Genomic DNA, 20982 nt, shown 5'->3' on the forward strand with positions numbered 1-20982 from the left:
TTTCCTCATAGAATAACATTGACACGTTTTCTCCCTAAAAGTTTGTGTCGACTTTTGAAAACTACAAATATTCCTTAAAAATCAGCCGAATAACCAAAACGCACTTTCTCAGCTGTTTTCAGGAAATGTCCCGGTGCTGAATCCAGGATTGAGCACTGAGTAAGAAAAAGTATTGAAACCTAACTTACCTGCTAAGTGAATTTCCTCCCATAGGATAACATTGGTGATTCTATGTGAAAAAGGTATCTGAAAGAGATATGTTGGTGATAGATTCCTTACCTTAGAATATCCCCAGGCGTCAGACTGGATCCGGAAATTTTTGCGTAGCAGTACCCTTGCGCGTCGGCAGGCGTCGTCTGCGGCTCCGCGTCCGTCGTCGGCGCCGTGATGACGTCGTCGGAGTACTTAGACGCCGCCTCCGCGTGCTGACGTCAGTTCTTCTTTTTTCCGCGCCAGCCAGCGCAGATCTGGAAAAAGCAGTTCCCTAGTCATTTTTTGACTAACTTTTTGGATCTTTTGATCTATTTCGAAGTCTTCACGACTCCGACGGTGCCGTTAGGGATGCCCGGCTTCAAGCACTGCGGCGATTGCGAACGACTCATGTCGGTTACGGATCCGCACCGACTGTGCCTGACGTGTTTGGGCGTCGACCATGACGACGAGGCCTGCTCCGACTGTCGGGCCCTCTCGAGGAAGGCCAGGCGGGAGCGGTCCCGCAGGCGACTAGAGATCCGCCAGTCTGCCCCGCGCCGTGTGAGGTCCCGGTCCCACGGGAGGTCGAGGGACAGGTCGCGGGGACGGAGCCGTCACAGCTCCGGGAGTCGGCACCACTCCTCCGGGTCCAAGTCGTCAGGTAAGAAGCATAAGAAGTCGAAGAGGCATCATCGCTCTTCCGACTCCCCCCGACGCTCGCGCGATGCGGCCGGGGGTTCGGGTGACACCGCCCACGCGGCTCCTCAGGAGTTGCGGGCGCCGCGTTCGGCTCCATACCCCCCGGTCCCTGGGCTGAACGCGACGCCGGAGGAGATAGAGCGCTTCCTCATGGCCATGAGGTCCCTTTCTTCTCCGACGGGTTCCGCGGCGCCTTCGGGCCCAGCGAACCCGTCTGGGGGCCCTAGTGGGTCGGGGACAACCCCGACGCCATCCGGTTATTCGGCCTCTACGCCGCCGGCGTCTTCGCCGCCGGCGTCTTCGCCGGCGCCGCAGGGCTCCGCGATCCCGACGCCGCCGCTGCCCTCGGGCTCGGCGCCGCAGGGTTCAGCGGTCCAGGCGTCGTCGGTGCCTTCGGGTCCGACGCCGCAGGATGCCGTTCGACCCTCGTCGGGCACTGGACCGTCCCCGGTGGACCTTACGACCCCCCCGGGGTCGGTCCGTGTGGTGTCCCCTTCGGCGTCGGTCTCGGCCGACGCCGTCCCCAATACCTCCTCTCTATGGGTTCCGACGTCGGGGATTTCCATCCCTATGAATCATCCTCATTCACTAACGACCCTGAGTCTCAGGAGATGAGGGAAGAGGAGGATTGGGAGGGGTCTGAGGACCCTCTGACAAGGGAATGTCAGTCTTGCATGGACTGGACAGGAGACCTTGGGGAGGCCAGTGGCCTGGACACCTCTCCAGACACTGGATTCGTCTCTCCTCCTTCCGTGGCTTCGGAGGAGGGCGCGACATATAGTGTGGTGTTGATGAGGGCTGCTCAGGCATTGGGCCTTGAGCTCCCCGTCGCGGCCGTGAGGACTAACCTCCTCACTGAGGTCCTTAAGCCGCAGTCATGCTCCTTGGAGCCTATGCTGCCGTTTAATGAGGCCTTGTCGAACGTTCTGTTGGGAACTTGGTCCAGGCCCGCTACAGGTTCGCCTGTAGATCGGAACGTGGCCAGACGCCACCGCCCGGCTCCGGGCGACCCATGTTTCCTGTCCACCCACCCCACCCCCGAGAGTCTGGTTATCCAGGCCTCTAACTCCCAGACCGCCTTCCCGTCGGCTCCCCCTGATCGGGAATCCAAGAGGTACGAGGCCTTTGGCAAGAAGGTCTTCTCATCCCTTAGCTGTGGACTGCGGTCTTCCAACACCGCATGCCTCTTGGGCCGTTACACCCATTCTATATGGGAAACGGTGGCGGAATTGCTGCCAGAGTGTCCGTTGGAGGTTCGGGCCAAACTCGGCCAAGCCCTGGTGGAGGGCCGGGACGCAGCGAAATATTCGATCAGGTGCGGACTGGACACAACTGACTCGCTGGGCAGAGCGATGGCTACGACGGTGGCGATTCGACGCCACGCCTGGCTCAGATCCGCCAACTTCTCAGCTGATGTCCAGAATACCCTCATGGACATGCCGTTCGATGGCCGTCGCCTCTTTGGCGACAAGGCAGACCACGCGCTTGAGCGCTTTAAGGACTCCAGGGCTACGGCCAAGTCCTTGGGCCTCTCGGCCCCGCGCCAGCAAGTGGCTGCCTTTCGCTCCTTTCGTGGCCAAGGAAGGGGCGTCCCCACACGTGCCGCCAGCCACTCGCCGCAAACTGTCATCCAGCGCGGCGGCGGCCGTGGAAACCGCCGTGGAGGCGGTCGGGGAGGCAAGCGGAGCCAGTCCACACCTGCCCCCGCAGCATCCGCCTCTAAACCCTCCTAGTCCGTGCTTTTCGGCCCATGTGACGCCAGTGGGGGGCAGGGTTCGCCATCACCACTCTCACTGGCGCACAGTCACTTCGGACAGGTGGGTGCTGCAGATCGTCCGAAGGGGCTACTCCCTCCCCTTCGAGACGACCCCTCAAGCCATGCCACCGCAGCACCACCGCGTATCGGGGGATCATTTGCGGATCCTGCAGGAGGAAGTTTCGGCCCTCTTGGCCAAGGGGGCCATCGGGCGCGTTCCTGGGCCAGAAGTAGGTCGTGGTTGCTACTCCCACTACTTCCTGGTACCCAAGAAGGGCAAAGGGGGCCTACGCCCTATCTTGGATCTGCGGAACGTCAACGGCTTCCTCCGGAAGGAGAAGTTCAAAATGCTGACCCTGGCTCAGGTCTTGGCTGCCCTAGACCCAGGAGACTGGATGGTAGCGTTGGACTTGCAGGACGCATATTTCCACATCCCCGTCCTGCCGGCCCACCGGCGTTACCTGCGGTTCACGGTAGGCCACGAGCACTTTCAGTTTACCGTGCTCCCCTTCGGCCTTACCAGCGCCCCACGGGTGTTCACGAAAGTGATGGCGGTGGTCGCAGCTCACCTGCGCAGGTTAGGGGTGTCAGTCTTCCCCTACCTAGACGACTGGTTGTTGAAGGCGGGCTCGCCCCAGGCAGTCGTCAGCCACCTCAGACAACGGCGGATCTCCTGCACCTGCTGGGATTTTCCATCAGTGTGCCGAAGTCACACCTGTGTCCCTCTCAGAAGCTCCTTTTCATCGGAGCGGTTCTCGACTCGGCGCAGTTTCGGGTTTACCCCCCGAACAGCGCTCCGGGATATACAGGCTCTGATTCCGGTCTTTCGGCCGTTATCCCGGGTTTCGGTCAGGTTGACGCTGCAGCTTCTGGGGCTGATGGCCTCCTGCATCCTTCTGGTGCATCACGCACGGTGGCGGATGCGGGCTCTGCAGTGGGACCTGAAGTTTCAGTGGGCCCAGCACCCGGGCGACCTGTCCGGCCATGTCCTGATCTCGGAGGGCACTGCGAGACAGCTGCAGTGGTGGCTCACGGACCGCGATTGGGTCAACGGCAGATCCCTCTCCCTTCCCCAACCGGAGCACGTAGTTGTGACGGACGCGTCCCTCCAGGGCTGGGGAGGCCACTTGGGAGAGGCAGAGATCAGAGGACTCTGGTCTCCGGCGGAGTCCCGGCTCCATATCAACCTGTTGGAGCTGCGGGCGATTCATCTGGCACTGAAAGCATTCCTCCCGTCTGTCCGAGGGAGCGCTGTGCAAGTGTTCACCGACAACACTACCGCCATGTGGTACTGCAACAAACAGGGCGGAGTGGGGTCGTGGACCCTTTGCCAGGAGGCTCTGCGTCTCTGGCAATGGCTGGAACATCAGGGCGTGACTCTGGTGGTTCAACACCTGGCCGGTTCTCTGAACGCCAGGGCTGACGAACTCGGCCGTCGGTGCTCGATGGTTCACGAATGGCGTCTGAACTCGGACGTGGCGCAAGGCCTCTTTCAGCGATGGGGAGAGCCTTGGTTAGATCTATTCGCCACCGAAGAGAACGCGCAATGTCATCGGTTCTGCGCGTTGGAATTTCCAAGGCGGCACTCGCTCGGAGACGCTTTTCGTCGCGAGTGGAGCTGCGGTCTATTGTACGCCTTTCCGCCTATACCACTTCTGCCCAGAGTGCTGAAGAAGATCAAGCGCGACCGGGCACAAGTCATCCTTGTGGCTCCGGACTGGGCTCGAAGGTACTGGTATCCCGAGCTACTCAGCATGTCAGTCGATCCCCCGATTCGTCTGCCTCTTCAGGAGGACCTTCTGTCGCAGCAGCAGGGGACGGTCCTCCACCCGAACCTGTCCAGTCTCCACCTCCATGCTTGGAGATTGAGCGGCGACAGTTGAGGCCATTTGACTTGCCTCCTGAAGTTTGCAACATCATTCTGGCAGCCAGGCGTCCCTCCACAAAGACGGTATACGCCTGCAGGTGGAACAGATTTGTGGCATGGTGCACAGCAAAGGCCGTGGATCCCCTCAATGCCCCTCTCTCCGAGGTTCTTCTCTTCCTTCTTTCTCTTGCCCAGCAGGGCTCTGCTCTGGGCACTCTCAAGGGCTATCTTTCGGCTCTTTCAGCCTTTCTGAGGCTGCCTGACCAACCTTCTTTGTTCAAGTCCCCTATTGTTAACAGATTCCTGAAAGGCATCACTCATACCTTTCCTCCTGTTCCTTTCGTGATGCCTCAGTGGGACTTGAACCTGGTTCTCACCTTTCTGATGTGCGCTCCCTTTGAGCCACTTCATAACTGTCCGCTCCGCCTTCTTTCTTTGAAGACTGCCTTCCTGGTAGCCATCACCTCTGCCAGGAGAGTGAGTGAGCTCCAGGCCCTCTCTTGTAAGCCTCCCTTCCTGTCAGTCCATCCGGACAAGGTTGTTTTGAGGACTAGGCCCTCTTTCTTGCCAAAGGTGGTCACGGCCTTCCACATTGGGCAGTCCATCACATTGCCCACCTTCTTTCCGCCTCCGCACCCCTCGAGAGAGGAGGAGAGGCTCCACCGTCTGGACCCAAAACGTGCGCTCTCGTTCTATCTGGATCGCACACGCCAGTTCCGGGTGGATGATCAACTCTTTGTTGGGTACGCGGGCGCTAAGAAAGGGAAAGCGGTGCACAAGAGGACCATCTCTCGATGGATTATCATGTGCATCCAGGCGTGTTACTCCTTGGCTAAGAAGGAACCACCTGTTGGGCTGCGGGCTCATTCCACTCGAGCCACGGCCACTACAACTGCCTTGGGCCGAGGTGTGCCCTTGCAGGACATTTGCCAGGCAGCTACGTGGGCCTCGTTGCACACGTTTGCTAGGCACTACTGCCTGGATAGTCAGGTCCGGAGAGACGGTTTCTTTGGCCGCTCGGTTCTCCAGGACTTTCTGGTGTAAATATTGGTTCGCAGACCCACCACCACGGGGATGGTATTGCTGGGGTATCTATTCTAAGGTAAGGAATCTATCACTAACGTGTCTTTCAGATGCACAAGTTACTACTTGTGTAACGATATATCTGTAAGAGACATTAGTTAGTGATAGATTCCTTACCGACCCACCCATCCTCCCCGTTCTGCGAACCTATATCTAGGGTTAAGGTCATCCCCTTTCAGGGCCCTAGTTTCTTGGCACCAGTGTCGGTTTTTTGTCATGGCTCTGCGCTTCTGGCGCGGAAAAGCTGTGGCTAAGAACTGACGTCAGCACGCGGAGGCGGCGTCTAAGTACTCCGACGACGTCATCACGGCGCCGACGACGGACGCGGAGCCGCAGACGACGCCTGCCGACGAGCAAGGGTACTGCTACGCAAAAATTTCCGGATCCAGTCTGACGCCTGGGGATATTCTAAGGTAAGGAATCTATCACTAACTAATGTCTCTTACAGATATATCGTTACACAAGTAGTAACTTGTGCTTTAAGTGTCAACTTTTGAAAAACAATAATATTCTTTAAAAATCGTACCTTTAACCAAAACGCATTTACTGCCCTGTTTTCAGGAAATGTCCCAGGGCTGAATCTAGGATCCAGTCCTCTGTTAGCAAAAGTAATTTGAAAAGTAATTAACTGCATTTTACTTAAAAAGCTGATTCATTCAAATATACTATACCTGCAATGCGTTGCAAACTGCTTACCTAAATCTGTAACCAAAACCAGTACAAGTTACACTGCTATTTTGAACTGTGTTGATGCAAGTAATTTACTACTGAAAATTATTTTTATGCTTACCTGTACCAGGCTTGCTTGGTTCTAGAAATAAAACAGTATACTTTTTTTTTACAAAGCAATTAGCCTAGAGTTCAGTTCCTGAGTGTGAGAGTCCATTTGCTGACTGAGTGTGTACATCAAATGCCTTACGCTGCCACCGATACTGCCTTACTGCTCGACCAAACTACCACTTTAGAGAATGAGGTTTGATCTAACTTGAACCTCTACCAAACCTTTGGAGACCCTTGGACTCTATACAAACTGTACCTCCCTTTGGTGCAGTATATATAGAGCCAGTTTCTTACTTTGGTGGATCAGCGGTGGGATACAAACTTGCATTTGTTGGGCTACTTGGTTACCATCTGATCACAAGACAGAACTCTTAAATTGCCTTTAGAATTCAGATTTTTTTTATATATTGGCATTTTTTCCAACCAACGTAGTCTTGTTAGGGCCGTGCTTAAGTCAGTTTAGAATTTTTGAAAAAAAAAAGTCACTATAGTCAAGGGTAGAGGGGTTAGAACTTTCTGTTAGAATGTCTCAAAAGAACCCAGCTATTAGTGAAGATAACCATGATAACATATAGGACATATAGGCGCTCAACCTCACTCCTTACGTTCACCTGTCTTTTTAGGAGTTAAGGTCCCTATGTAAAATTAAAAACATAGCCATGGGCCAGCAACCAACCAAACAAAGGCTCCAGGAGCTATTGGCCGAGTATGCTAAGGCCCACCCTTCTGAGAAGGGTGATGACCAACCAGAAGGGGAAGGAGGTGAGGAGGATGGAGATAGGTACCCACCGCCAACACTTCCTAAGGAAGAGAGGGTCCCTGTACCTTTGACTCCAAGCTTCAACCCCTGGAGACCTGCAGGCCACCAGGCTCTGATGAGGATATTGGGGGCAGTCACTATGAGGAGGACAGCTTTTTAGCAAGGCTGGCCGAAAGATTGGAACTAAAGTCCAGACTCCTGGCTCTGAAAAAAGAAAAAAAAGACATGGGTTTAGCACCCATCAATGGTGGCAGCAATACAAATAATAAGGGTATAGAGCAATCTTATGATCCTAAAATCCCCAAAGGGATTGTCCCTAAATTTGAGGAGGGTGATGGCATCACCAAATGGTTCATAGCCTTTGAGAGCGCTTGTGACCTGAGAAAGTTGAAGAAACCCCTCTGGGGGGCACTCTTGTGGGAACTGTTCTCTGGTAACTGCAGAGACCGGCTTACCGACCCTCTCTATGCCAAATGCAGGGTCCTATGACCTTATGATGAGAACTCTGAGGAATTTGGACTCCCCACTGAGGAGTACAGAATTAGATTCAGGGGGGGCTCAAAAAACCCTGAACCAGTCCTGGATTGATTTTGTAGACTACTCAGTAAAGACACTGGATTGTTGGTTAACTGGACACAATGTGCATGACTTTACTGGACTTTATAATTTGTTTATGAAGGAACATATACTTGCATGAAGGAAAAGTTACATCAGCATTTGGTAGACCTAGGTCTAATTTCTCCCTAAAAATGGGTAAAGAAGGCAGACCTGATGATGGCTGATTAGCCAGAAACCGGTCCCAGGATGCTTGTTTCCGGTCCAGGGAAGACATGGCTTGGCAGTTCGGGCTGGACTATTCCCATGAGGCACAGGGTCAGACTAATTTGCATATGGCCATGTCTGAACTGGGGTGGCGGAGTGAGCTAAGGATGATGATGGGTTAAACACAGATTCTGTGACTGGGGGGGGGAGTGCTTGCAATCTCCATCATCCCCTTTGATTTCACAGAACAGTTATCCCTTTATAAGACACGTAGACCTGGACATTCAGTCTAGGTCCGAGATTAGAGTGGACAGGCAGTTTACGGTGACCTGCCATTGTGTGTCTGCTTTTTGTTCTGCTACCACTTGATTGTTATCATTCAAGCATTGTAATCTGTGGAAGATCCAATGATGATGAGTGAAGTTGCTTGCCCCTGTCACAGTCCTCCAGTAGTGGTCTTTTCACTGCTAGCAAGATTTGTGTGTGAACTATGGTGGATTCTAAGGTCAGTAGAGCTCATAACCTACCATCTCATTAGCTGTGTGACAATTGCAACAGGAAGTGGGTAATGGACGGAGATCACTATTGTTAGTACTTTCCGGCACTGCTGATTTATTGTGTTTTCTGAGGCTTCCCAGCTTTACGACTACGAGTAATTAAAGCATTTCAATTTATGATCACTACTGTCAATAGATAATCTTTGTTACATGCAAATGTTTACTACTCTGTATTACATGATGCCATATGGAGAGCTTTAAGGGGAGGTTTACAGTGATTTTAACTGATTTCTGTTGTCTGAGTTCCACTAACTGTTACTTGTACTTAAACACACACAGATATCTAGGGGCAGGCCCAGAATAAATGATGCAGTTTGTTTTTGTACATGGTTGGTTGAAAACTGCTCACTGGCCAATATTTTATTAATGTAGAAATGTATCTCACATTGATTTCACACTGAAGCTGTTATTTTTTTTTCTTCACCAAAGGAATAAACAACATCCTGACCTTCATCTCTGGGCGTGTCCTGGGAAAAATAAACCGCACGACCATTTCACTCTTGGAGTTGAGAAAACAGTGACTCCCCAGGACTCTGGCATTTTTCCCGGAAGGACACCTCATGGGCCAAGCAATAAAGAAACAACATGCTTATCTCAGAAAATGGAGGAAACCTATATCACCAGCGAGCATAGTTACCAAAAACCACAAAGTTTTAGCCAGCAGCACACATCTGTTAAGAGTCAAATGAGCTCTGAGGATGATGATGCCAGCAGTTTAGATGAAGATGACCAAATTATTCATTCTGCCATTGGAAATATTTCAAAGTATTCTTTAAAAAAAGATGGTCTGGGTGAATTGGTGAGTCCTGCTTGTGACTTTGAATCTTGTAGCAAAATGCAAAATTTATTGTATTAGGCTGATTTACGAATGTATTAATTTGACCAACTTTAGCATTGTTGAATGTATCTGTGAAGAGTATTGTGTGATTAATTGACCAACAATTTTATAGTTGCTTGCAGTTTAACGTGTTACTGAAGTAGCGTATGAGAGTGTAAACCTTATGCAAAGATGTTGTAGTTCAGAAAGATTGTTTTAATGGTTCCCAATTTTACCATTTAACTTAGCAGTTTACTGTAATCATGTCAATTGATCTACAGCCTTTCAGTACTGCCTTCAGTGACATGACCCGAAGTCTTTAATAAGACATACTACTAGGTCATGACAAAGCAAAATCCCCCTCAACACTTCAAATTAGTTAACCTGTTCATGCTACCAATGTGTTCAATGAGACACAAGGTTTACCACCATTTAATGATTCATCTTACCCTGCTTAGAAGGGTTTTCTTTACATATTGTAGCAAGGTTGTAAAGCAGTCATGTCCTGCCATTGTACACTTCTGTACAGCAGTGTACATATTTCCTCAGCGCTCTTGTCAATCCTTATAAGCGCACTGACAGTTCTCCGGTTTAAACTCACCTGGGACAATGCATCTGGTTTTTTATGTCAAGGGAACTCAGAGTGCGCCCTGCTTTTGTGAGTGTAACTTTTACCCCATCTACCCAGCAAGTCTGACAATGGTGGCAGTGTAATAAGTATTAATGAGCACAGGCATTTTTAACTACTCCTGCTGGGGAACTGCCCACGTGCTCCCCATCGTAGAAATCTCTTCAGTACCCCATAACTGGACATGCTTTATTTTCTTTGTGTCTGAGACATGTATAGAGTGTGGCTATTGTGAATTTTTGTCTTGTGTCTTTCCCATGTTTGAATGAACTAGGCTCTGCATGTGTGTATTCACAGGATGTTGGTCTCCATTTTGAAGGGCATGGCTTCCAAATTTGTGCATTTTCTGAATTCTGCTCTGAAGCCAGAGAGCCTATTGAGTAAGGGGTTAAAACCTCTGACCCAGCTCTTTGATTTCCCAGATATTCTCATGTTAAAGTAAATTAGAGCCTCTCTCTTTTCCTGCCTGGGTCCAGCGTCCCCCCCCCCCCCCCCCCCAGCGTAATGCCCTCACCAGACAGAAATTTCCTCCTACAACTGATCTAGCCGTAGCTGGTTTCTGGAGTGACAGCTGAACAGGGAGTCTGCATCCTTGGGCTACAGGAGCAAGGAGAATGCCTCAAACAACCTCCCCCTCCTGCATTTTAGGAGCACCTTGATATTTAAAAAATGAAGCCTCCCTAGTTGCCTGGACTTGTCCATCAAAGTAATATGTACTGGTTTAGGAGGCGAGTACTATGTTCAGCATTCATTTCACTACAGAGTAGATGCTGTTCACCCGGATGGTAGACATTAAGGAGCAAGAAGGTTAATCTCTGCGTAATTTCCACTATCCCTCCCAACTGGGCTGAAGTCTGGAAAACTTTCAGAACTGTCTTGCTGCTAGAACTATGGAGAGAGAAAAATCGTCCTGCCTCTGTTGTGCATCTGCCCAGAGCACTTACTTGATATACAGAAGAAAGCCAAGGCCTGTCTGCCTAGATGGGCCTACCTATAGGATAGGAGCCACAAGGTCTTCCCAGCTAACTGCTCTGAAAAGATAAGCACACTTGGTCAAGAAGCTGCTCCATTGCCTTCACAACAGAACATTGGAGCCTTCATGTACAGCTCCGTATCCTGTGATGCCTCTGGAACCTCAAGAACAGACCTAAAAATGACACTTTTCTGTTTTCCTTTTCCTATTAAAATAATGATATAAATGTAGTCTGTTTTTATCACTTTTCTCGCTTTGCCTTCGGTGGTGAAGACAAGGCATTAGATTGGGCCCTGAACTGTTGGAAAAATCTCCTATATCCCGGAAACACAACCAACAGCTCCTGTTGGTGTTTCTTTCAGTCGATGTTGCTTGGGTCTCTACCCTCCCCACTTGGCTCGATTGACTGCTTATGTTCCCTCCAAATGGCCATACCTATTGACTATACACTTAAAATCTACAGCTAGCAGCTTTGCTTTGGATCATTCAAATTGGAGCCAAGTGTGTGAGGTCTCTGAGCAGTTCCTCTCCTTAAGAGCTCGGCCTACAGAAATGTGTTCAAAGAATCATAATACATTGTTGTTCTCACCCCTCAATCAGCCATTCATGTTTTACTTTTGGAATAGCTCCCCATCTACTGTAATAAAGTACTCATGTCCTCACTGTTTATCTTTAAATTCACCTTCAGGGATGTCCTTGTTCCCATAATGTGGAGGTCTACTTAATAGAGCCTCTACCTTCTTCCCAGAAGAACAATAGTATCGTACTCCAATAGGGTTGCCAAGGATAATAATGTTGAGTACTAAATGTTGTCTCTAGTTTATAATATAAATTAGAAAGTCAGATAAAGCTTACCAGCCATTAAACTGTGTCCAGCCAAAGTTTCTAAAAAAAGAAAGTGCTTTAAAGTACAGCTATGCAAAAAGAGACGTTTAAGTTCTTCAACACTGGATCTTTCCTAAATTTACATCTCTGAAGTATTTGCCCTCATCAGACAGCTACATGAGCACTGTCCATTTCTAACCGCAGATTACTTACCTTCAAATTTTCCCCAGGCATCAGACTGGATCTGGAATTTGTTTCAGGAGTAGTACCTCTGTGTGCCAGTAGTTGGCGTCATTTGGCTCCACGTGGCATCGTCCACGCCAAAAGTGACATACGTGTTGCCTATAGAGGCGCCATCACAATGCGCTCACGTCAGTTCTTTTCTTTCCTAATCACTCGGTGGGAATCAGAAGAGAGCTACCCCCACTCATTTATTTGAGTCTTTTTTTCGACCTTTGGTCGAAGTGTTTTTTTAAATCGGTCTGCTGGAATGTCCATGAAAACACTGACTTCCAGGCCTGTGGTGCCTGTCACATGCAAATGCTGTGACGGACCTGACCCTCTGGTGCCTGAAGCGCGACCACAATGCTAAGGCATGCGTCAGTTGTTATGCCATGCATGGCAAGCCCTTAAGGAAGTGATTCCTCAAGCTCCTTGCCGCTCGATGTGCAATCCTGCAACGGTCTCGATCCTGGTCCAAAGGAAGGTCCCGGGATTGGTCGCAGAGTCATTGATCTTCATCAAAGTCAAAATAGTCAGTGTGTTTTTGTAAGTTCCACCCAAAAAAGAGTAAGAGTTAGACTTCACCTTATCTGGCGAAGTCATCTTACGAGACGAAGGAGCGTCGCCATTCGAGTCCTGGCTCTGCAGTTAAGCCTGCACCTGGGCCGTCTCCACACCGCCTGGAGCTTAATATAGCTGGCGCGACCCTGCCCAACTCCGAGAATTCTATGAGGGCATGCACCTCATATTTGAGCAGCCTGTTTGGTGTGCTTTCAGGCACTGGGGTTCAGGCTATGATTCCGATCTTTCAGCCTCTATCACAGAGTTCAGTTAGAATGACACTGAGGCTGCTGGGTCTCATGGCTTCTTGCATCCTGCTGGTTGATTATGCCAGGTGGCATATGTAGGCTCTGCAGCAGGACTTGAAGTTCCAGTGGGCGCAGCATCAGGTGAATCTGTCCGATTGCGTCCAGATCTCAGGGGGCACTGCATGTCAATTGCAGTGGTGTCCCACGAACCAGGATTGGGTCAACGGCAGATCCCTCTCCCTTCCCCACCCAGACCACACAGTGGTGACAGATGCGTCCCTTGTGGGATTGGGCGGCCACATTGGAGAGGCGAAGATCAGAGACCTCTGGTCTCCGGCAGAGTCCGGGCTCCACATCAACCTTCTGGAGCTCCGGGCGATTCATCTTGCACTGAAAGCATTCCTTCTGTCTGTCCAGGGAAGAGTAGTGCAGGTGTTCACGGACAACACCACCGCCATGTGGTACTGAAACAAACAGGGCGGGACCCTATGTCAAGAGGCCCTCTGCCTCTGGACATTGCTGGAACATCAGGGCATAACCCTGGTGGTTCAACACTTGGCAGGTTCCCTGAATGCAAATGCGGACAAACTCAGCTGCAGGTGCATGATGGATCACGAATGGCATCTTCACTCGGTGGTGGTGCAAGGTTTCTTTCAACAGTGGGGAGAGCCTTGGTTAGATCTATTTGTGCAATGTCAGAAATTCTGTGCATTGGAATTTCCAAGGCGGCACTCGCTAGGCGAGGCTTTTCATTGCTAGTGGAGTTACGGTCTGTTGTATGTCTTTCCGTCTATACCACTTCTGCCCAGAGTGCTGAAGAAGATCAGGCGCAACCGGGCTCCAAGTCATCCTTGAGGCTCCGGATTGTGCACGAAGAGTCTGGTATCCCGAGCTGCTCAACATGGCCATTGATCCTCCGACCCGCCTGCCTCTCCAGGAGAATCTTCTGTCGCAGCAACAGGGGACGGTCCTACACCCAAACCTGTCCAGCCTCCGCCTCCTTGCGTGGAGATTGAGTGGCGGCAGTTGACGTCTTTCAACCAGCCTCCTGAAGTCTGTGATGTAATCTTGGCAGCCAGGCGTCCCTCCACTTAGACTGTATACTCCTGCCGGTGAAACAAGTTTGTGGCATGGTGCACAGCAAAGGCTGTTGATCCCCTTTCTGCCCCTCTTTCTGAGGTTCTCTTGTTTCTTCTTTCTTTAGCCCAGTAGGGCTCTGCTCTGGTCACTATCAAGGGCTATCTTTCGGCCATCTCTGCCTTCCTTCGGTTCCAGATCAGCCTTCCCTTTTCAAGTCCACGGTTGTTAATCATGTCTTGAAAGGGTAGAACTCCTCTTTTTTTGTTCTATTCCTTTCATTTTGCCTCAGTGGGACTTGAACCTGGTTTTTACTTGTTTAATGTGCGCTCCCTTTGAGCTGCTTTACAATTGGCCGTTAAGGCTCTTGACTCTCAAAACTTCCTTCCTGGTGGCCATCGCCTCTGCCAGACGGGTGAGTGAGCTCCAGGTGCTTTCTTCTAAGCCTCCTTTTCTCTCTGTGCATCCGTACAAATTTGTCCTCTGGACTCGTCCATCCTTCCTGCCCAAGGTTGCCCCTGCCTTCCACATTGGGCAGACTATAACTTTGCCCACCTTCTTTCCGCCTCCGCATACTTCAAAAGAGGAAGAGAGGCTCCTCCGTCTGGACCAAAAAACATGCGCTTTCCAAGAAAGGGCAGGGCTGTACAGAAGTGGACTATCTCCCGATGGGTTGTCTTGTGTATCAAAGCAGGTTATTCTCTGGCAAAGAAGAAGCCTCCAGTGGGACTGCATGCCCATTCCACCTTGGCGACGGCAGCAACTACTGCTTTGGGACATGGAGTTCCTCTGAATGACATTTGTCAGGCAGCTACGTAGACTTCGTTGCACACATTTACCAAACACTACTGCCTTAACAGTCAAGTCCAGAGAGACTGCTTCTTTGACCGTTCTGTTCTCCAGGACTTTCTGGTGTGATCTTGGTTCGCAGACCCAACACCAGGTTTGGTGTTGCTGGGGTATCTATACTAAGGTAAGGAATCTATAACTAACGTTGTTCTTTGGTAATGATATGTCTGTAAGAAACATTAGGTAGTTATAGATTTCTTACCGCCCCAACCATCCTCCCCGTTCTGCGAACTGATTTCTAGGGTTAAGGACATCCTTTCAGGGCCCTAGTTTTGTGCACCAGTGGTCAGTGTCTTGCATGGCTCTGCATTTCTGGTGCGGAAAGTCGTGCACAGAACTGACGTCAACGTGCGGGGGTGGTGTCTAAGTAGCTGCCGCAACATTATCCCGGCGACCACAACGCCGTTGGTGGACGCGGAGCCAACCGTCTCCACCTTCTGACGCGCAGAGGTACTGCTGACAAGAAGAAAAAAAACTTTCCGGATCCAGTCTGATGCCTGGGGGAATTTTAATGGAAGGAATCTATAACTAACTAATGCTTCTTACAGATATAGCCTTACCGAAGGTAAGTAGCTTGTTCTTTAATGTCAGACTTGAGTTGTAGGATGGCCAGGGTGATCTCCTCCAACTTGGTACCGAGAGAGGAGTAGGTGTGAGGAGCAGAGACTTGAGTCAGAAAGTTGTGTTGGGGGTGGGGGGTGTTCAAAGGAATAGTCCTGGGAAGAGGTTGGCCAGTGCAAGCCATCTGAGGCGAGGAAGGATTATGGGAGGCACGACTTTTGACGGGCAAGAAAGGAGGGCACATTAAGTGGCTATATGAGGACACTGGCGAGTGAGGGGTCTGACTAATATCAGAGGTTGGAAGTTGAGTACCAGACTGTGAGGAAGATGAGCCTATGATGAGGGCTTTGGGCCCATTGCTAGAGTTGTGGTAGGTCAGGGGTAAGGAAGGGGTAATTATGAGATTTTTAGAGATGTGTATCTCAGGGCTAAGTACTCTGGGAGAGCAGTGGGAGTGAAGGATGGTTTGGCGCATGATAGTGGGCTGCTCAGACTCTGTAGGAAATGATGGGTTATTGTCTGGAAAACACATGGCTCGAAAAATTCACTCGACCGCTCGCATTTGCAAGTTAGATTAATTCAGGACAAAGTATTTTTGGAAGAAAAACTGACTCTTGACCTCTGCTCTCTGAAAGTAGAGGAAATGTGACAAGATAACAAAATTTAACCCGTTGCATGCTGATGACGGAACCGCTACGTCATCAGCTGCGGTTGGGCTGTGCTGATGACGGAGCTGTTCCGTCATGGCCCGGCCGCCGCGCCTGCGCGGCGCGTTCTATTGAGCGGGGCGGCCCGTGACGGAACCGCTCCGTCACGAGCACAGCTCAACCGCGACTGGTGACGGAGCGGTTCTGTCACCAGCATGCGGCCGCCCCGCCCTGTTAGCGCTGTTGGCGGAAAAGCCGCCGCAACGAAAGGGTTAAAGGCATCTATATTGCTCAAAAAGTAAATAAGCAATACAAATGCTTTTAAATCTCGTAACTTGTCACATTTTGCTAAGCTTTCAGAGTCAGAGATCAAGTGCATTTCAATTAGGTCGTGGAGATTTTGTAGGTTACTAGACCTGCAGGTCTAGTGCATTTTTCAAGATTTTTCGAGCCCTGAAGCAGATATCATTAGATGTGTGGGGATGGAGAGGGAAGGGACAGGAAGGCCATATAGGTTGGGGATGGACGTGGGGTGAGAGATCAAGGGATTGACAGAGGGGGTTGGATGGTTTCGGGAGGGGCGGATTTCGTGTTGTTCAGTGAGCTTTTTTATGATGGGGGGTAAAGGGTCAAAGAACAGGTCAATGTTGTGAGCAGAGGATTGGCTAATGATAGTTCCATTATTGTGGAGGGAGATAGTAGCTTCAAACTTGTAGGCTGGTGAGTGGGCCACCGTGATTCTTAGACCATGAAAAGTTTTTTTGGGATGTGGTGATTGTGAATAGTGAGTATAGAGCGCTTCTCCATTGGACTCGTCTTTGGGTATAGAAGATAAGATCACAGATTAAATCTCCTTTTTATGCAGAAAAAAGTATCTGAGATGAGGGTTTCTGAGTGTGATTTAAGGAGTCGATGTTTAAAGTGTTAAGCTGTGTTCTTAGACAAGTTGTGAGGATTCATGATTTTACATACATTAAGGTCTGTGGGCTCCAGGTGTGAGAGTGAGTCTGTGGATAAGTTGGTATCCGTATTATTATTATTATTATTATTATTATTATTATTATTATTATTATTATTATTATTATTATTATTATTATTATTATTATTATTATTATTTATATTTGTAGAGCGCAACAGCTACCCAACAAAGGGTTTCCCGGCGCTTTCTGATACGGTGATTTTCTATTACTGGACATAATTTAGGTGTTAAACAGCCAGGTCTTTAAGGCTTTTCTAAACTTCATGTAGCTTGTCTCGTTTCGTATAGAGTGGCATTGAATTCCACAGTGTAGGTCCAAGAAAAGAAAAAGATTTGCCACCCATACGTGACAATTTGGTCTTGGGAATCACAAAATGCTTAGGTGTTGCAGATCGGAGAGCTCAAGCAGGACAGTAAGGGGACACTAGGCTTTGCAGGTATTTTGGGGCACTTTTTGTGGAGATTTTATACATAAAACAAAGTGATTTAAATTTAATCCGATTTTCCACTCTTAGCCAGTGTAAATCACGAATATACTTAGAGGCTGATATCGTATATGGAATTTTGCATAACAGCCTGGCCGCAGCGTTTTGGACTGTCTGCAGCCTACGAAACGTTGCCTTCTTTGCCCCTAGATATGATACATTGCCGTAATCTAGCCTTGATGTAACTAAAGCGTTGACTACAGTTTTCTTGGTGGATTCTGGCAACATCCAACCGTCTTTTTAAGCCATTTTAAGATCGCAAAACAGGTAGCCGACGTCTTCACTGCTTGTTGATGCATGAGAGTCATCAACAATGATGCCTAAGTTGCGAGCCTGCATTACGGGAACCGGAAGAAGGCCCATTTCTTGTGGCCAATGTTGGGGGCCCCATAGTTCTTTGTCTTTGCCTAGAATCATCACCTCGGTCTTATCACCGTTTAATTTAAGGAAGTTTTCTTGCATCCATCCTGCAATTTTCACAAGTCCCTGTTTTAAAGTGGATGAGTTTTAGTTTTTTGCAGAGGAAAGCGAAAAGAGCAGCTGAGAATCATCAGCATAGGAGAACATTTATAGTCGCGTCTCTTCAGCTACCTTTGCCAGTGGACTCATATAAAGATTAAATAATAGCGGGCATCTAAGGTTGCTCAAACAGGCTACTAGGAAATTAGAGAAGAAATGGAGGGTTTCCCGTCAAGACAGAGACAAACAACTTTACAGGAACTCCTTGACAGTATATCACAAAGCTATTCGCGCGGCGCGAAAAAATCATGTTGCATCACAATTATCGGCGGCTGGCAATAACCCAAAAGTATTGTATCAAATCTTACAGACATTCACGAAACCAGCAGCTTGTGAGAGTTCAGAAGTGGCATCGCAGCAATTATGTGATGACACCTCTCTGTTCTTTACAACAAAAAAAATCAATGCCATTTATGACAAAATTATTCATTCTAACCAAACCAGTAGGAATGATAATGCCCCATTTTTAAGTATGGAAGTACAATCTCCTGCTACTCACTCTCTCTCTGTATTCCCCCCTATCTCGATTGAGGAGGTATTATCACTTATCACACAGATAAAGAGTGGCTGTCCAATGGACACTATTCCTGCGCGTATTATGCCTACACTTGCGAATGAATTGGGACCTGCGATCCAGAGGCTAGTAAACCTCTCGCTAAGCACAGGAGAGGTTCTGCTAGGATGGAAGAAGGCGTTGGTTAGGCCGCTCAGGAAAAACACAGCAATCCCCTGGACTGAGCTAGCCAACCTTAGGCCAATATCCCTGCTCCCTTTTCTAGGCAAACTTATTAAAAAGTTTAAGACACCTGTCTAATTACATCGAATTTGCAGGAGGGCTAGACTATTCACAATTAGGTTTCAGGCCAAAACACAGTACCGAGACTACCCTGATGTCTGTCGCAGACGATCTACATATGTACCAGGAAAAAGGCCACTCCGTTATCCTGGTACTGTTGGATCTGTCTGCGGCATTCGACACCGTGTCACATTCCATCTTGACTGCCAGGCTAGCTAACATCGGCCTGAAGCACGAGGCATTGGCATGGTTGAGGAGTTTCCTAACAAACCGCACCCAGCGAGTGACAATGGGTGCTTACCGGTCAGAGGAGGTTGAAATTTCCAAAGGGGTGCCACAGGGCTCATGTTTGTGCCCCACGCTCTTTAACATCTATGTGGCACCCCTGGCTAACATCATGAGAACTTATGGATTCATCCCGGTATCCTGCGCGGATGACACTCAACTCCTCTTTCCCTTCAAGACCCTTACCACAGAGGTTAGGAACTCCTTTTCCAGGGTATGAAAGCAGTGGCACACTGGATGTCGTCCAACTACTTGCAATGCAACGTTGGAAAGACAGAAGTCATGCTGTTTGGTGAAGCTAAACTCCTCTGGCCACAAGATCTGGGCCCAGTGCCCGAGCCCAAACAAATAGTTAAAAATCTTGGAGTCCGATTAGATCAAGAACTTACACTCAAACAGCATGGCAACCAGGTGGTGGGAGCCTGCTTTCATGTTATTGGCCTGTTACGAAAAATCTTCCCCTTACTACCGGATGCAACTAGAAGAACGTTGGTACAGGCACTGGTCCTGAGTCGAATAGACTATTGTAAATGCCTGCTCCTGTCTGCTAACGAGGGAGTCATGACAAGACACCAGTTGGTTCAGAACACGGCAGCTCGCCTGGTTCTGAACACCCCCCCCTCGTACGCCCTCCAAACCACTGCTGATAAAGTTGCACTGGTTATCAGTCAAACAGAGGGCCAAGTTCAAAGTATGTTGCACAATACACAAAAGCCTTAACTGGCTGGGTCCAGCATACCTGACTAAAAAGTTTGTTCCATATGTACCTTTTCGGTCACTTAGGTCGAGCGAGCAAGGCCTCCTCTGTGTACCCAGAGCAAAAAAAGCCAGACATGGAACCAAAGCGTTATCAGCGGCAGGACCCTCCCGATGGAATAGTCTCCCAAAGCCTCTCAGGCTATGTGTAGAACATCTTCCATTTAGAAAACAGCTTAAGACCACCTTATTCCAACACTAGAACGGCTGCTAAACTGGTTCCTCCCCAAACATATGCTGTAGATGCCTAAAGGCGAGGAGATACTCCTCCGGGAGTCGAATCTAGCGCGGTACAAACCTGCAAATAAAATAAAATAAAATAAATTTGGAGCCCTGGGGTACTCAATGTTTAAAAGTCTGAGCACGCTAATCGGGAGAAAACTTGAAAAGTGCGTTTTTCCAGCAATGATTTAATCCAGTTAATAGCCGAGCCTCTAATGCCCATTTCGTATAGTGTCCTCATTATTACCGTTTGAGATACCGTATCAAATGCTGCACTAAGGTCCAATAACACTAGTGCAACTGTTTCACCTTTGTCCAGCATGGCGCGAATATTCTCCGTGACACCAAGTAAAGTTGTCTCCGTAGAGAAACCTGATCGAAAGCCTGACTGTTTTGGAGGCAGCAGACCTTGGGCTGTAATAAATTCCGTTAAGGAACGGTGTACATGTTTCGCTAGGATTTTTGCAAATCTGGGTAGCAGGGATATCGGTCTAAAATTTGAAGGTAAATTAGGGTCGGCACCAGCCTTCTTTAGCAAGGGATGAATCATGGCGCATTTCCATTCATTTGGCACAGACTCCTCCTGAAGGGACGCATTTAGGAGGTCTGTAATAGTAGCCATAGACTTCTTATTGAGTTTTTTTAGTACTGAACACAGTAGTGGATCATTAGGTGAGTCAGATTTGATTGTACTAAGCAGCTCAATGACTGTATCAGTACTAAGCACAGGCCAATTATCTAATAGGCTACTAGGGGCAAGAGAGGACCATTTGTCAGTGTTATTATTACTCGATACATCAGAAGGTATATTATATGAAGCCATGTTAGCCTGGTGGCTTTTATTCTGGGCTTGTTCTATTCCTTGATAGATTTTGTCCACTTTATTGACAAAGAACGTAGCTAAAAGATCGCATTGTTCTTTATTTAAATCTGGCGGAGTTTGTAATGTTTTCGAGCCAGCTAGCTCTTTCACCATTTTAAAGATAGCTTTTGATCGATTTAATGCCTTTGTAATAGTAGAGCTAACAAATTCAGCTCTAGCTTTGCTACAGAGCGCATGATATTTAGCTAATTTG

At 49.0% G+C, this 20982-nt stretch overlaps 1 protein-coding gene across 7 annotated transcripts in view; it reads left to right on the forward strand.

Moving 5' to 3' along the window:
- PHF20L1 (PHD finger protein 20 like 1) overlaps positions 1-20982 on the forward strand; it is a 648585-nt gene that overhangs the window by 570137 nt on the left and 57466 nt on the right. For all 7 annotated transcript variants that reach the window (XM_086966240.1, XM_086966239.1, XM_086966235.1 and 4 more), the window contains one exon: positions 8886-9255. In XM_086966240.1, coding sequence (XP_086822366.1) covers positions 8886-9255 — 370 coding nt within the window. The remainder of the gene's footprint in view (positions 1-8885; positions 9256-20982) is intronic.

This window comes from Lissotriton vulgaris, chromosome 4_1, assembly GCF_964263255.1.
Source record: "Lissotriton vulgaris chromosome 4_1, aLisVul1.2, whole genome shotgun sequence".
Classification (NCBI taxonomy): Eukaryota; Metazoa; Chordata; class Amphibia; order Caudata; family Salamandridae; genus Lissotriton; species Lissotriton vulgaris.